Below are 17,617 nucleotides of genomic sequence, written 5' to 3'. Positions count from 1 at the left end.
GGATATACAGGCATGTGGAAAGTGTGTGTGTCTGTGTGCGCATGCGCGTGTGATGTGTTTTCATTCTAAAGGATGGATTCACACTTTGCAAACCATCCTGAGACACATTCTTCTCACATTTGTATACATCTTTGATGTCTTTCCACACACCTCTGTTCCTATGGTCCTTCCTGCTCAGCGCTGTGTGAGCAAGGGCATGGCGGGAACCAAGTTCTCCAGTGTCAGCACCAGGCTGCAGGGAGCATCCCTGGAGACTGCCCACGCCCATGGGAGAGTGTGTCTCCACAGCCGACTCCCCCAACACAGCTTCACTTCCTACAGATATGGCCAAGCATGCTGACTGATGTACATGTCCACCAACGGTCCATCAAGTGCCTACATGCCACAGCCAAAAAGCCAAGCGTTGGCCTTTACCTCACAGCCTGGAGAGTTCAATGCAGACTCTCTAAATGACAGGCGTGGCTGGGACAGTGCCATGGTCTGCAGCAGGCCACCTTCAGGTTGAGGGAACTCGAATCCCCAGTCCTGCATGTCTCCTAAGAGCAAGCAGGCAGGGCTGCAGCCACAGTCTCAGCCCTGGGCTCCATCACCAGAATGGACAGAGTCCCAGGGCCAGAATTGAGTCATAACTTGGAAATCGGTGGCGGCATGCCGGCCACTCCCAGAGAACCACATGGGCCATTCTAGTACAGAGGCTACCCAGGATTGCCCACTGTCCTGAGACTGGAAAATATAAAATACTGTGAGCCCGACTGCTGCTGACACGTCCAACTTCAGGGCTAGCCAGCACGGGTTTCCTAGGACTGTGATATGGCGCTGGGCAGGCTTGGCTAGACTGGCTGGAGGTCCACCCTCCCCGGCCTCACCCGGTAGGACAGTGTGATCTGGCTGTGGGCCTCATCTCCCATCTCCACAGACCCAGGGCTGTGGACCATCCTCAGCCCTGGGTCTCCTGGGATGGTAAGAGCTGTGTCCAGTATGGCTTGAAATAAACATATGATGATGGGAAGTGGTGTCTCCACACTTAACAAGCATTCGGGATTATTCCCCAAACTTTGTTTTCCAATCTGCTTTTTCCTTTTGTCCCTTCCCCCTCCCCCCTCCCTCCCTCTTTCTATCTCTTTTTAAACACGTTTGTTGGCCTGTGTTTGGGATCTAGGGGAGGTCAATCTGTCCTTTTTCCTCCCCAAGAATATCAACATAGACTGTATCCTTTCCAAGTCGTTTTGGGTGTAACAGGAAAACTCGTTTTCTCTTGGAGAATTTTCTATGCAGGCTGTCACACCTGGATAATCTCTCAGCACTGAAGTGAGACACTGACTCCAAGTCCATCTTGGCCTCTTTAGCAGGACAGCCTTCTTCCTCGCCCACCATCCCATGAACTCCTTGGCTTTGCTACCCAGCGAAGCCTGGACTCCCCATATAGGTATATCACCAGTTCTCACCTGAAACTTGGGACATGTCTTGACCCTCATCAGCGTCCATGGTCCTTGGATTATCTGAGAAAACAGAGGAAGGGATTTTAGTTGAAAGCAAATTACTCCTAAGATATGAGAGAGAAAGAGAGATTAAGAAGGCCCGAGCTATTTAACAACAAGGCTATCTACCAAGAAGAATGCATTTTCCTCTTCACACACTCTCTGGAGTATCAGACTGGCGCAGACCTTGATCCTTTTAAAAACGGCATTACAAAGATTTATAAAAATATCATTACAAGCACAGGAGGACCAAATTTGTTATTTATTGTTAATTTCCTACTGCATAATAACCCAAAATGCAAACTGACTGCAACAAAATTAAGCAGAAAATTAAATGGCCCTGGGTCATTGTAGGCACAGAATTCATTCTCTTGGCTGATCCATAGTTATGTTCTTTCTAATTTACTGAGCATGCATCGATGAACCTTGAGTCAGCTTGGTGACACGCGTACAATCAGCAATCAAAAAACGAAGCAATTTGCTGAAGAATGTCTCATTTACCCAGGCAGGGCTGCATAGCTGAGCCGCCGCGGCGCTCCCCCCATCAATAATAAATACACCTCCAGCCTGGCAGATGGGCCACGCTGCCGCTGGCTTTGTCCCCCACTCTTTCAGGCCCCTGCCTCCGACTCCTCCAGACTCTGACGTGGGGAGAAGGAAAGCCCACAGCGGCTGCCACACCAGGCTCGGAGAGCACCCAGACCTTGCTGTGGGCGGACAGACTGCCGGCTCCTCGGAGCGGTGGGAAAAAAGAAAGCTAGCCTTTGGAGCTGCCTGCGGGTGGCGGTGGGGATCACTCTGCTTGTGGCCACCATGAACACCCCGGGGAGAGGCCACGTTGGCGGGCAGGAGGGCGGGGTGGGCTGCGTTTTTCACTCAAGGCCCCAGCCTCCACCTCTCAGGTCTCTCGGCCTGCCCCCCTCCCTGCCAGGTACATCTGGCGGCTCTGAGGATAAGAAAGCTGGGGCCCAGCAGCAGATGAGCGCCACGGAGTCTGCTCGTTTATGCTCTGCTGGACAACCCGCAGGAGCACCTTCCCCGACCAGCCACCAGAGCCTGTGTGTTGACTTGAAATCAGGTTGCTTCTTTCTGGGGGACGCCTCTGTCCCTCCAGTTCAGATGTGTGAGTGTGAGCTTTCAGGCCTGTTTCCAGCAGATGCCTGCTCTGTGATGGACACTCAGACAGCCTGACCCGCCCCGGGTCTGAGCAGACGAGGCATGTGTGTGTGTGTGCATGTGTGTATTTTGTGTGTGTGTGTGTGTATGTATAACAGCTCTCACGGTGCTTTTGGCACACATACTCTGAGTTTCAGTCATGCTGGTATTGGTCACAAAGAAGACATGGATGACCAGCTCTGGTTCTGGATGCAGATGGGTTTGCATCTCTTTCTGAAAGCCATGGCACGACTCTGGGTGGTGACATGAATTTCCAGGGCCAGTGTGGGCCTTAGGGGTACAGTTCATGACCACAGAAGGGCAAAAGGCTCCATGGCCCACATGTGTTTCAGCCCCAAGACTGAGGGTTCACCAACAAGCAAGGCAGACAAACTAGCTCGAGAAGCAAACATGAGACCAGTCTGCGTGTACGCGTGCAGTCACTTCAGTCACGTCCCACTCTTTGTGACTTCATGGACTGTAGCCCGCCAGGCTCCTCTGTGCATGGGATTCTCTAGTCAAGAATACTAGAGTGGGTTGCCATTTCCTTCTCCAGGGGATCTTCCCGACCCAGGGATTGAACCCAGGTCTCCCATATTACAGGCAGGCTCTTTACCAGTCTAGCACTTAACGTCGCCAAAAAGCAACGGGTCCAAAGTCTCACATCCTTCTACAGGAAAAAACGTAAAACACCTATGATTTTTCTGAAACTGTCCGAACAATTCTATTAATAAAGAAATAAAACTCAACGGAGAAAAACCTTTGTGTTCGCTCTGCAACATTAATATGAGATTCAGTTTTCTGAAGACAAATGTAGTATTTTAAGGTGAAACATCACCAACCAGTTCTAAGGTATCTCCGGATTGATAGGGGAAATGTATATAGTAGACAGAAGGCTTCCCAGGTAGCTCAGAGGTAAAGAATCTGCCTGCCAATGCAGGAGGCGCAGGAGGCACAGGAGGCTCAAGAGACGCGGATTCAACCCCTGGGTTGGGAAGATCCTCTGGAAAGGGAAATGGCAATCTACTCCAGTATTCTTACCCGGAGAATTCCTTGGACAGAGGCGCCTGGTGGACCCCAGCCCATGGGGTTGCTCAGACATGACTGAACACGCACACACAGCAGACTGTGGACAGAACGCGAATCTTGCTGCAACAAATACTACTCTAAATTCCCAGTTTTTATCATGTTGACTTTGAACTTCTTTTTTTCTATGCAAGTGATATGCAAGTGATTATATTTTACAACTTTTTAAATAAAGGCCAGTAAATGCCCATACCTGAGTCGGTACGACCCGCTGGAGGAGGGCACAGCAACCCACTCCAGTGTTCTTGCCTGGAGAATCCCATGGACAGAGGAGCCTGGAGGGCTACAGTCTACGGGATTGCAAAGACTTGTACCTGATTGAGTGACTAACACACTTTTCCACTACTTAAGACTACTACATTTTTTCTGTGTGTGTTTGTATACACACAGAACTTTTTAGAAAAAGAGGACACTGAATGTACTGCAAACAAACTGTTGTAAAATATTTTCTTCATCTAATACTGTATGTATCTTTTTCATTGACAAATGTGCACTGACATTCTCGTTTTAAAGTTCATGCAGTGTTTGGTGGCAGCAATTGATTTCATCAACACCCGACTGTATTTTCAAGTAATTTCTGATTAAAAGGAAAAAATTTCCTAAAGCCCAGCTAGGTGATGGGTCCCCAGCCCAGTGCTGCCAGAGAAGGTGCCTTCCAGCTGCTGCAAGGATCCTCTAGGTTTCTTGTTGGGCAGGATCTATCCACACCACACTGCCCTGTCCTTTCCGGGGGGAGATGTGAGGACAGGTCACGCAGCAGCGAGAGGATGCGCTGGGCCTGCGGCTGAGGCCCAGACCCGGCTCTGCTGTGCGGGCACCTGTGCCCATGTGTCCCGACAGGGCAGAGCGAGGGCACCTCCCTGAACCCCACCCTGCCTTAGCACCCATCGGCAGTGGACAGTGGGCGCGGTGGAGAGCAGACCCCGAGAGCAGAGTACCCAGGATCTGTGTTGCAGGCCTGTCTCCATTTTCACTGAATGCCTGCATGGAACTCTGTTAGCTCATCAGCCTCACTTAGCCTTTCAAACAGCTCCTCAACCAAGCCTACATGGACCCAGTCAGCCGGCTTGTGGTCCGCACCAGGGCTGGAGCTGTACCTGGGGGTCCCCCATGCTTGGATGAACGCTCAGTTGTCAGCATTATCTTGAAATTCCTAAGAATTAGGGCACAGTCCATGGCAGTCCTGTGATTCCATGGCCTGTCTTTCTGACATCACGAGGTGGGAGGGTGGGGTAGTTTGACAAACTCCCTCAAACTTCCTCAAGATCTAAATTTGCATCTCTTGGGACTAAGAAGTAGTGAGTTTTTTTGTTTTTTTTTTTGTAAAGGTGACTTTGCTCTTATACAAAGACCAAGAAATAATTTGACAATGGAGAACTATCTGAAGGAGAGGAAACACCAGCCCCCACCCCAAGACCTAGCCACCAAGGAGGACAGTGAAGTAACCCCACTCCCGGGAAGAGGCACCACCCAGGCGCTGTACTTCTCTTTAGACACGTGGAAGCAGTGCCCAGTGTTGAATGGAAAAGGGATTCAGGCTTGGTCCGATCTCAGTACAAAAGTTGGCCGTCAGGAAGAAGCGTTCATCCCCAGAGTGACTTAACCCCACATTTTCACAACGCTGCACCTAAGCCCAAACCAAGCACGGCAGGCCTGTCCAGGGAGACGCCAAGGAGCTCTGCCATCTTCTGCTCTGTATGGGGAACGCAAGTGGCCCGAGGCTGCAGCTCACATACAAACGAAAGAACGCAGCAGTGTCAGTAAATACCTGTCACCGGGTGCGTCTTACAGACATGAATGCTTTTATTGTGCCTCTGGAGCACGCAGTCCTGAATCTCGCACACGGGGAAACAGATGCAGAGATAAAGGACAGCCAGCGTGACAGGGCGCTCAAGGGCCCCTCCAGGAGGCAGAGCAGGAGTCAGGACCCTCACTCGCCCTACTCCTGCTGGGACGGGGTCCCCAAGCCAGGAGCTCCGTCTCCCCCGCAGCCACCACCCTCTCTGAAGCTGGCACAGGACGAGTCTGGAGAACAGGGGACGGTGGGGACCACATACAGAGGCCCACTGCACCTCTGCGCCCAGGTGCCCAGGGCCAGTGGAGCTGGAGCCTTCCGGGGGACGGCGAAACCTTCGGGAAGCCCCCTCCTCGACCTCAGCTGCCTTTCCTCCTCCCCACCCACGGGAGCTGGAGCCTGGATGCCTCCGAGGAGAAGCATCCAACAGCCCTGGGCAGTTGCGGCTTCTGGGCATGTCTCCAGGACAACTGGCCCATTCCTACCCGCCGGTGAGGGTGAGCGAGCAGCCTGGACAAAGGCTCAGCGAGGGCCGGGGATCCTGAGGGGGCTGCTGCTCCGGGGAAAGGCTGGGATGGTCCCCAGGCCCTCTTAGCCTCCTCACACCCCATCTCTTCTTTTCTCTCCTCCTAGCACTTGCTCTGAGATGACAGGACTTTCCCATAATTCAAGAAAGCTGAGTCTGGATTAATGAAGTCAGAAGTAAAAGCCAGATGCTTGTCAAGAACCCCAAATTGGTGACCTCCCAAAGCACCCTGATTAAGGGCGGTTAAAGAGTTTAGTACATAGCCCGCCAAACGAGCTGTGATGAACCACAGACGGTCCCTCAAAGTCAGCCCATTTGCTGGTAGCACACAGTTCTTCTCCAAACTTTTCAAAAGACCATTCTTTGGGGTTTAAACAGCATACACTGTTTTTTCTTTTTTGTGTGTTTCTGTCCAGTAATATTTCATAGCATTTCTTGAGTACCTTATATAACGCCAGAAAAAGAAGGTAAAGGAAAGGACGTTGGTGTCAGTCAGCCTTCTTGAAGGAACTACCACGTGCCTGGCATTTAGCTGCTAATCCCCACAGGCGTGGACAGCAGCCACCTCGTTCCCTGTTCCATCTGAGCGCCCAGCAGAACGTCCAGGGCCGATCGAGTTTTCAATCCCCATCTGCTATGTGTGCGTCTTTAATCCTTACATCTAAACTGTGTTCTTCTGATACATGATCCACATTATTGTTTCTATTTTATAGATGAGAAAACCAAGGCTAAGAAAGAAGTGTCCTGCCCAAGGTCTCACATCTCAACAGACAACAGAGCTGAGATGTGAGCCCAGGACCACTCAGGCAGTGGTCCCCAAGCTTAAAAGTACAAATGGACCAGAAATGGGTGTTACCCGTATCGCCACAGAAAATAGGCAAGCTCTTGGTAATACTTTGCAATTAAGGCGAACTCCATGACAAAACTTCTACAATACAGTTAAATTCTGGTTATTTGGTCAAATGGATGCTATTGATTATTTTCCTCCCTGATGAGTGAGGTTGCACTAGAGATACCTTTGGGGTTATTTCCTTATGTTTTAAACAATACTTATTTTGAAGGGGGAAACAGGCCAAACCTAAAATCTATTTAAAATGCGTTAGGTCACAGACCTCTTTAATAACACTCATTCTTCCTGTTGAGAGAAAGTCTTTTCATCTTCAGGCTAAATCTACCCTATTGCTGTGAATTACACCATATCTTAAAACAGGAAATGTTCCAAGAGAAAGCAAAGGTAATATGCAGGATCTTTGTGTCTGATTCCGGAGACCTTAGAGGTTTTCCTAACAACTTGACAAAACAGATTGGGAGAAGCTAACAACTTCAGAGTCCTCTTATTTCATTTCTGAGTCTTTTCATTTTTTCAAAAGTAGCTGCCAATCTACACGTTTTCATGATTATTCCACAGAGATTAGGGCTGGCACAAATAACAATGAAAAACAAGATTTAAACAGGATGGCAGGGAATACAATTTGGCTTTCACACCCTCCCCCCATATTTAACTGAGCCATTCACACACACACACACACACACACACACACACACGGACACTTTTTTTTTTTTTTAAACTGAGCCACAGAGAACTCTTCCTCCAGCGGTTTGTTCTACTGTGAACCTGCTTTTTGAGGGCAAATTAGCTCCCATGTGCAATTCTGTCCTCACATTTTTTTTCCCCCCGAGGGGCAGGAACTGATATGCAAAAGAGGAAGGGTCAGGGGGAACTCAGGAAGCCTTTTCAAAATACAGCTGAAAATCCTGCTGTCTGAAAACATTCTCAGCGAGGAAGGATTGAATACAGAACGAACAGAACCACGAGGCTGTTTGTAAAAGCCATCACGGGGCCACCTGCCTAGAAGTGAGGCCAAGAAAAAAGACGTGAGACACTAGAAATCGGAAAATAATAGGGCAAATGGAGCTGGGGACAGTCTGTGCTTTCACAGCAGCTCCGGGGCTGGGTTTCGAGCGGCCCAGGAGAGGTCCCCGCACTGCATGCCTATCGTGTGTCCGGGTCCGCTCGTGTGCCCCGCTGTACACTGGCTCTCAAACCGCTAACAGGAACTGCTGTTTATTCAGCAGCCCCGGAGAGGCAGACACTCCGAATTTACATATGCTTTTAGAGGACTTTTCCTGATGCTGGCCCTCATCAGAGGCCATTTCCTAAGTAGCTTCCTCAAATATAAATGGCCTTTTACACTTCATCACTTAAGTAAAAAGTCTAACTTTAGAATCATTTTCTTCTACCCTCTTCCCGATTTTAGAAGCCTTCATGCTTGGCCAGCAACTGTGCAACAAAAGTGATACCTCTGTCTTTAAAAAATAAAAGCAGGAACTGGGCCCAAATCATGATTTACAGGGATATTCTCAGAAGTGCTGGCCTCTTACCATCACGAAGTGAAGAGACAGAGGAGCCCAGGGAGAACTTTTGTGTTCCTATTATTTTCAAAGATTTTTTTCTCATTTTTTATAAAACAGATAAGCACAAAGTTACTGATAACTAAGTTACTGTAACATAAGTTACAGATAAACACAAATCCAAACTTAGTTTTCACTCAGCAAGGTAAGATGCTGGCATAAAGAGTACATACAGTATCTCCTCTTGCCTTCTTAGTAGTGAAGCTATCTTGACATACCAGTATCACTTTATGTGGACGTGAAAAATTCGAACTTAATACTGTACATGGTAGAAAAAATTCACTTATATACCTATAAAGAAAAGAAAGAAAGAAAGAAAGTGAAGTCGCTCAGTCGTGTCTGACTCTTTGCGACCCCACAGACTGTAGCCTACTAGGCTCCTCCGTCCATGGGGTTTTCCAGGTAAGAGTACTGAAGCGGGTTGCTGTTTCCTTCTCCAGGGGATCTTCCCAACCCAGGGATCAAACCCGGGTCTCTTGCATTGCAGGCAGACGCTTTACTGTCTGAGCCACCAGGGAAGTCCTATAGCACTCCCCCAAATATACCTGTCATACTGAGGTTTCTACAAATGCCTCTGGACTTCTTTTTAAAGTTATATGTTATTTAGACCCAGGGAAATACAATTACTCTAATCCCCAGGAGGGTCTGGTGTTTACAGCCCAGACATACCTACTTATCAACAACAACTGAAAAGCTATTTTTTCTTTTTCTCTTGAGGACACCATCCCAGTGCTGCACAATCTTTTTTTCCTTTTTTTTTTTTTTATATTTAGAAAAGTCACTCCTACCAAGCTGGTGGGGAGACTAGAGCCACAAATCTAGAAACAAACAGAGAGAGAAAATGTGTTCTAAAGCAGCCTCACAGGATGGTGGCTCCAGAGAGGAACGGGTGTGAACATCGATGGTTGACTCTCTGTGGTATGGCCACGTGGTTGCTAAGCTACTGGAAATTCGCCCTGAAGGACTTGTATTCTGAGCTCAGTTCTGTTCACAACATCCCCAAATTATCAGTTGTAATGATTAAGGTTATCAGCAGCAATGAGTTAAAATGAAGCAACTTCTTACAAAGATTCTTTAAAAAATCATCTCTATTCACGTTTCAAAACCATGTTCAGAGCATACAGAATGAAAAATAAAAAATCTGGCTCCTTAAATTGTAGCAACTTCAGCACTCTTTGGGAATTTACTTTGGTTTCCCCAACCTAAAATGGGTTGGCTGAAGTGAGTTCAGCTGTGTCTGAGAAGGGTTAAAGGAATCCAAATGTATCAATGATTTGGGAAGTGATTGCTATGGACAGTAAATATGATAATCACTGAAAAGAATAACATTTGCTATTCTGAATAGGCTCTTTAGTTGGACCAAATTAGCAAAAAAAGTTCTAGATTTCCATAGTATTCGACGATGGACAGACAGCTTAGATGTTCTATAACCCAACATAGGCTCCCAAGGACAAAATGCCCCACACGTAACAAAGTCCATATGTACACATGCTCCCAGTGGGCATCAGGCCCAACCAGGACTGCCTGTCATCCACACAACCTTTAGCCCACGAAGTCCTCATGCAAACCCAGGGGGTGTGGGGGGTGTCGTGAGCAGAACCTCACAGAGGCTTACAACTTCCTCGTTTTCGGCCTACAAAAATCAGCACATCTTTATTTAAAATCAGGCAGAAAATGTTCACATCCATCAGGGAACCAAGTACAGGAAAACTCTTAAACACTACAGTCAGATTTTTCTGCAGCCCTTAAATGAGCTTATTTTCAATGTTTTTTTTTCCCCCTAGTAAATTATCTGTCTTTTACAAAAACCTCTCTGCTCTATATTAAACTGAAAAGTCTTGAAATTCAGGTTAAACATACACAAACTCCAGACAGAAGTGAGAAAATGCAGGTAGAAACGCATTAGAAATTCCCCAATCATTTTTAAATGGTAATTAATTGCCTTATCTCTTAACAACCTGCAATAATTAGCAGTATGAGTTTTAATTTAATGAAGTAGGATACACAATTTATCAATGTTTTCACTGTGGATCTCTCTGAATATCACTTTAATTTTCTGCCCGACACAAAACTCAGCACAAGGAGGAAGAAAAGGTCACTTTTTCAGGCTCAAAGTGGGGCTCGCACCAGGGGGTCGCTGGCTCTTTCTAGTTTCCATTAAAAGCACTGGAGTTCATCAGAGTGCTTCCAAAGTCAGTTTATAAAAGATCAATCCCTCATTTTCATTTCTCCTAAAGACTCTACATTCAACATTTTCTCCATTCGGACTAAAGAGGTATCTTACATGCTATTTCATTTGCTCCAAGTGCGCCAGTGAAAATCTGATGTAACAATGAAAATTTACCCAAAACCAATGAATCTGTATTCAGCATAGGACTCCTAGCTTTAGAAGAGGGCTCTAAACCAAACCATCTTGTTCAGTTTTAGCCAGCTTCATACTACCCAATAAAGCTTTGGAGTGTCATTTTAGCATGTGAGCTCAATAACGGAGGCCAGAAGTCTATTTCAGTATGTGTAAGGTCGTTTACAAATTCTTGATGCAGTTCATAGTTATTTCTGCAAATACCACACACATGAGAGACAGAGGCAGAAAGGAAGGAGGGAGAGAGGGAAAGGAAGAGACTAAGGAACAACGCTGGGACCCCAGCACACTGCACCCGTCTTCAACACCCCCCAGAAGACCCGCACCAACTGCATGTCCAATGGAGCTAACTTTTGGTGCAAACATGGTAGGAAGAGGACTCTCAGTCAGATTTCCTTCAGCAGTGACTTGATAGCTGAAGAAAAACGAACCACTGCACACTTGAATGAGAAAAGATGAAGAAGGCGCTTTCCCACTAATTAGGACCTATTTTCAGCAATTCGTTAAGCCGTGGCCCTGCTCCGTGAGCCATCAGGAGGTGGAGCAGGGGACCCCGAAAGCAGAGAGAGCACATGGAAGGTAATGAGACTTTCCATCACCCAAGACAGTCAGTAGGAAGCCAGCAGGGGCTGGGGGCACAGGCTACCCTGGGGAGGGAGGAGAGTGCACTCTGGAAGTGCCCATCTCTGCAGAACAGCAAAGAAACCAGTGACTCACCCAGAAGCCTGTGCCCCCCAGAGACCCGAGGGGCGGGCCTTACCCCCAGTCCTACCTTGGAGGCCTGGGGCCTTCGGAGTCCCCTGGACTCAGCCACCTGGAAGGGACCCTGCCGCCTCCTTCGCCACTACCCTCCTCTCCTTCCACTGGGGCGGAGAGGAAGGTGGACCCATTTGCCAAATATGCAAAAAAGGAGGGAAGATGGTTTTCTCTCAGGAAAACATAGGCAGGAAGGGAGCCCGTGCTTCCTGTCCCGACCAAAATGGGTTCAGAGATTATTAGGACGTCTGACTTGGCGGGCTTGAGGTAGGTGGGAGAGGGATCTCTTTGAGTCACCAGGCATGATGGGCTCCCCAGAGGCAGAGACAATCAGCCCAGAAGAAGAGAGACACAGAAGGCTGTGACAGGAAGGCAAGGGGCCCCCAGGCCTGGGACTTGGAGTTTTCACCATTTTTCATGGTTCATCCCCAGGCAGGTAATGGGAGGCACCCAAAGCATTCACCCACCTGTTCATCACAGCAAAATAGGAGAAGGAAAAAAGGCTGGATGGAAGGAACGAGGCCATTTGCTACAGAGAAGGCTGGGCTGCCTCCCCACCAGGCCCTCCTCAGCAGTGGGCCCCCTACACACCACTCACCCAGGACAAACTAAAGCAGGGTGAGCCCTGGGCCCTGCCCACCTCTCCTCTCCAGGGTGCTCTGCAAAGCTCCTTTTGTTTGCTCTGTTTCACTTGTAATCATGCAGCATTTCACTTTTAATGTTTCATAATGTCTTACAAATATTTGTTAGAATATCATCAAATGTTTCAAAACAGTGTCAAACACGAGCTATTAAAGTAACAACACTGAAAATGGAAGGAGCTGCAGAAAGATAAGCTATGGTGTGGAGTCACGTATTAAACTGCAAGAGCAACATGCCTAAATCCATGTGGCAGGGGGTGGCGGGGGGACAGTATGGGCATCTGGTCGACCCCATAGTAAAATCAGTTTGGTTGCTGTTGCTTGAGTCTGGTTTAGGGGCGCCCACGTCCCTGATGAACTCCATTCCTGTCTCCTTCCTTATCTGGATTTTAAGTGTATGTGTGTGTGTGTGTGTGTGTAAGGCCTATGCTCTGAAACACAACCTGCCCAAGGTCTGGATCACATGTGTGCACATGTGCCTTTCCTAAGCAAAACAAAAATGATTAGTCTCAAGGTGTCAACTGGATCAACGGTTCTCCCCTTGTCAGCCACAAAGAATGGATCACTTGTCGCTTTTACATCTTGTGTTTTCTCCCATGAGATGAACTATGCCACACACACGCGCCTGAGGCTCTTCGGACACAAATAGACCGACACCAGGCAGGGACTGATGGTAACTGTCAGGGCAGGAGGCGCAGCATCTCAGAGCCACAGGCGAGACTCACATAGTACAGAAGCACCCGAAAACGCATGTAGAAATAGCAGCAACGAACACAACACTGTAAATCAACTATATTTCAATAAAATTTAAAACACAGTATTTTTTAAAAAGAAATAGCAAAGGCCGCCAGTTAACCCGAACAGCTGCTCCCTGTGAACTGGATCCACTGACGTAAGTGCCCATTCAAATAAGACAACAAAACCAAGAGTTATGTTGTAGTGAAATTATTTCATAATTACAAAGATCAGAGGAGGGAAAAGGAATAAACACCACCTCTGAATGCTTCTGCCCTTGACCAGTTCTGGGTTAACTGCAAGTATGTTAGGCAGATACACAAAGAACTGGCATCACTGATGCTTGCATTCACCATTCCAACTAGGAAAATCTCTTTTGTTTTAGTAAAAGGTAAAAATCAAACCAACTAACCGACCAAGCCAGAAAGGAGGGTCTTTATTACTCAGGTCACATGTGTTTGATTGTTAAAACCCTTTCCCCCCTGGCCCGTGTCTGCCCATGCTGCGCGTACGCTCTCTGTGTGTCTGTGTGCATACTATCACATAATGTCTTTATTTCCTGTATCTATTAATACACACGTAACCGTGAAGGATATACACAACACGTGTGCGGGTGGCTTGGCAGCATTTCTTAGCAATGACATGTAGTAGACAGTGTATATATGCATCAGGTTCTCTTAAACTTCCAGAGTTTGACATTTATGTTGACAGTAGGCTTCTACACTGACCCAACATGACAGACACACATCCAAGCCAAGGGGAAAGCTCCCCAAACTACAGAACCACGATCCTCAGACTCTAAGGCTCCAGTGAGGAAGATGCAGTGGCCCTAGCAGTACTGGCTGCAGCCTCTTGGCCAGGAAATTGGCTGTGATCTTAATTTTCAACAAGGGAAATGGCTGCAAGGAAACCACTAGTTACCTTCTCTCCGGAGACTTTAGACAAACTTCTCAAAAGACCCAAACATAGCACACACACATGTATTCATGGACCTTCAATTCCTGTGAGACCGTGATGATGGGCTTTTATTGTCCTGATGCTCCTGAATTTTGGAGGATATGTCGTTTCCCAAGATGCAGCGCTTTAATTAAAATAATGATGAATTATAGAAGCCTGGTGGAGTTTCTGAAACTCCTGCCTTCAACTATCACCATGAAATGGGGATGGGAGGTAGGGCAGGGAAGGGAAGAAAACCAGACGGTTTAACTCAGTTACATCTTTTGGTCTTCAGCTCTGGGGACTTTGAGGCTGGGAAATACATTTTTTCCCAGGTAAAAAAAAATATAAACATGTATGATCATGAGAAGTTTTGAAACTGAATACACTACATCAAACCCAAACTGTACAGAATTTTTAAACACTGCCTCATTATGTATATTTGTGCACACAAATTATTTTTTAACACATTCTGTATAACCATGATGTAGGCAAGTCGTCTTCTGGTCAGAGATACTTGTGACTACTTAAATTTTAAGCCACGTATACAATAATTTAATTTCTTACTGAAACAATTCTGACACATACAATATACATTATACTTGAATTGTTCCTTTCAAAATCCCACATAAAAGATGAGTCCCAATAATCTCATCAAATAAATATCTTCCAACAAAGCAATGAACTCAAGAGGCTTGGACCTTTCTTGTATGCTTCACTCTCCTCTCACCTCAGAACCAAAGTGAACCAAGTCTTAAAATCACTTAAATTTCCATGAAAGTTTAAACGTTATGCATATTAAATATTTTAAGCTTTCTTTAAAAAAAAAAATTAACTTTCAACATAAGTTGATCTCATGGGTTAGGAGGTATTTCTTCAACACCAGTGTGTCTTTCCAAGTTTAAATAAGGTACCTCTAAACTGAACTACCCCTTGGGGTGTAGGGTGGGGAATTTGAGTGTGGAAATTGAGGGAAGCACAGAGGTTTGACATTCACTCCGGGGGGGCTGCAGCCAGGGAGAAAGGAAACCGCATTTGAAAGCTACACTTGGAAGTGCCAGATCAGACACGCGAATCGAATCCTAACCCTTTTCACTTCTCCAGATGTCACACCCCGTGCCTCCAAATCAGAAGAAAATTAAAAAAAAAAAATCACACCTTCTGGAGATTCCTTAGGAATCACCAAGCATCCTAATTTTTCAAGCCTATTTCAAAGACAGCCCCAAGTAACCTGACACCTTTTGGCCGAGCGGTTTCCTAATCCGAGAGCCAAAACTGCACTCAGCAAAAGTATTACCAACTTTTCAAACCGGAATAATTCCTATTCTGCAGAAAGCAAGTTCGGATTCAACCTAATTATTTTACAGTATAAGCAAAAAGCTCTCGCGTCAAAAATAAGAAAAGAAAGCTCGTTATGAATGACTTTATAAAGGCTGACTTCCGTGATCTCACTATAAAAGCGTGGATCGACTTAAACAAGATCACGTCCTCCTCCGGGGGACAGCGGGGCGGCTCACAGAGTCCCACGGCCGGCCTGCCCTGCACCTGCGGTCACAGCACGAAATGGCCACGGCTTTGACGAAAGTCAGCGCTCCCACCGTCCCCAGAAAGGACAGGTGGACCCGAGCGAAACCATGACTCACAACTGTGACCGCCTCCGTCTTTTCCTTCTTTCCTTCTTTTCAAATCCAAGTTTTTCTACGGACATTCAGTCTGAAAACACTCACGTGGATGTGTGCGTCGCACTTTGCAGGTCCAAGACTGATCCTCAAGCGCGAAGAGCGACCTCGGATCCGGGCTCGCCCGGTGGGCCCCCTTGTCGCGTCCAAACGTCCCGCCCCGGCTCGGCTGCGCTCCGCGGGGACCCAGGACCTTCGCCGCAGCGGTTGCCCGGGCGCGGGCCGCGCAGGCACTTGTTAGAGCGCCCGGCTTGTTCGGCTGCCCAGCTCTTCCCAGCTTTCTTTCACAATGACTTCCTGAAGTTGCTCACTCTCATTGTTCCCCATTTCTCCGCCGCGATCCCCACCCCCAGCCGGCCGCCACCCGGCTTTCGCGCTCGCGGCCGGTCTGCCCGTCCCGCGTGCACAGCGCCGCCCACGGGCTGCGCACCTGTGCCCCGCGCCGCGCCCCCGCGAGCCAGCGCTCAGTCACCTGCGGCCGTTTGCTCCGAGCGCCCGGGCCCGAGCGCGCGCCCGTTACCCGCGCTCCGCAAACTTTGTGGCTGCGCGCCACACCGGTCCCGGCGCGCCCAGCCCCGCAGCTGCCTCGCCCCTGCCTCGCCCCGCGTGCACGCTCCGGCACCAAACAGGACAGAAGCAAGGAGCGGGGCCCCGGGCGTGGCGCGAGCAGGACTAGGAGAGGGACTGAGACGGGGAGCGGGACTGGACGCGGAACCAGGCACGGTGCGGGACTCCGAGCGGGACTTGGAGAGGGATTCTGGTCGGGGCGCGCCGCCCCAGCCGCCCGTCGCCCGCTCACGCGGCGCCGTCCCGAGCGCAACTCCGGGGCAGCGTGCGCAAACTTTGGCGCCGCGCGGGGCTGGACCCTGGCCGGCCCCAACACAGGAGACCCGGGAAGCGGCAGGCACGGGCCGTACCTGCTCGCGCCGCCGCGCGCTGCATCCCGCTCGCCGGCACTGGGCCCGCTGGGCGCGCCGCCGCCACCCCGCGCGCTGCGCGCCCCTGTCCTCCCCGCGCCGCCGTGCTTCCTCATCCCACCGCTGCCAGGCATAGCCAGAGGGTCCGCCACCGTGCCGCAGGACCCGCGCTTAACCCCTGGGGTTCCGGCGCGGATGGCGTGTGGAGGACTGCCAGATCTGGGGCGTCCTCCCGGGGACCGGCAGCCTTGCGCCCCGGGCCGCTCGTCGGGGCACCCGCGTGCTCGCCCTACCCTAGGACTCGGAACCCAGTGATGCCCTTTTCCACTGCCCGCCCGGCTTCGCTTCCCTCCAGCTGGGCCCACTTGGCTCCCTGGTTCTGGCTGCGACCCCAGTTTATGAGTGCCCACCCGAGGGGGTGGGAAAAGTTGATCCTTCGCAAGTGAGGGGAAGGTGCGATTCATTTTCCCAGACAACCAATGGAATACCTCTCGTCTCTCTTCCCTCCCACCCGCTGGAGGCAGAAGTTAGGATCGCGCCTTCAGTTTTGGCCTGTGTGCACACGCGAGTGTGAAAGGGCGGCAGCGGTGGAGAGGACGCGGAAGGGAGACCTGTAATCCCCCTCCTGGTGTCTCTGAGCCTCAGCCGCTCCCTCCGAGAGCTCCGAAGCACGAGTGTGAGGCGCTGTGTATCCGTTCAAACAAGAATGGCAGCTCTGAGCTTCACCTCTTCGCCCTCCACGAAGAATCCATCATTCTGATTAGTCAGCCCCCCACCCCCGCCACAGGAGCCTGGCGAGAGTGTTTGAGTAGAAGAGGAAGAGTCATGAATCCAACATATTCATCCTGACTGCCACCCACTCCCCCGCCCCCCAGGTGCCACCTTAGGAACGGAGTTGCAAGAGCCAAGGTCTCGGCCCTTCAAGACTTGCTGGGACATAAAGCGAAGATAAATGCTGGAGCATCCCTAACAGCAGGAGAGACACACCGGGTCTTTCCGTGGGAAGAGTGAGAAAGGGCGTTGTGGCCTCAAGAAAGGGGCCGGGCAGGCCTTCCAAGTGGGGCAAAGGGAATGTGCAGCTGAGTGAGGCCAGGGAAGGCTGAGGGGCATATAAGGAGGCTGCTAGTGGCAGCGCTAGG

At 49.3% G+C, this 17,617-nt stretch overlaps 1 protein-coding gene across 18 annotated transcripts in view; it reads right to left on the bottom strand.

Annotated features, from left to right (window-relative positions):
- Window positions 1–16,589, bottom strand: part of IKZF1 (IKAROS family zinc finger 1) — a 97,875-nt gene extending 81,286 nt beyond the window's left edge. For 2 of the 18 annotated variants that reach the window (XM_086398620.1, XM_086398622.1), the window contains exons 1-2: window positions 16,479–16,583; window positions 1,446–1,499 (exon numbers count right to left, since the gene is read on the bottom strand). In XM_086398620.1, the coding sequence (XP_086254746.1) occupies window positions 1,446–1,499; window positions 16,479–16,503 (79 nt within the window). In that variant the 5' untranslated portion in view covers window positions 16,504–16,583. Of the gene's footprint in view, window positions 1–150; window positions 416–1,445; window positions 1,500–11,586; window positions 11,878–12,037; window positions 12,118–15,609; window positions 15,988–16,478 lie in introns of those variants that run through there. The other 16 variants (XM_086398619.1, XM_086398630.1, XM_086398612.1 and 13 more) reach the window with 12 other exon arrangements.
- Window positions 16,590–17,617: the final 1,028 nt, after the last annotated feature.

Source organism: Bos grunniens, chromosome 4 (genome assembly GCF_055505025.1).
Source record: "Bos grunniens cultivar Pamir isolate PY7600 chromosome 4, Bosgru_T2T1.0, whole genome shotgun sequence".
Lineage (NCBI taxonomy): Eukaryota > Metazoa > Chordata > Mammalia > Artiodactyla > Bovidae > Bos > Bos grunniens.
The sequence above is the reverse complement of the archived record's forward strand: the minus strand, read 5'-3'. Positions and strand labels throughout refer to the sequence as shown.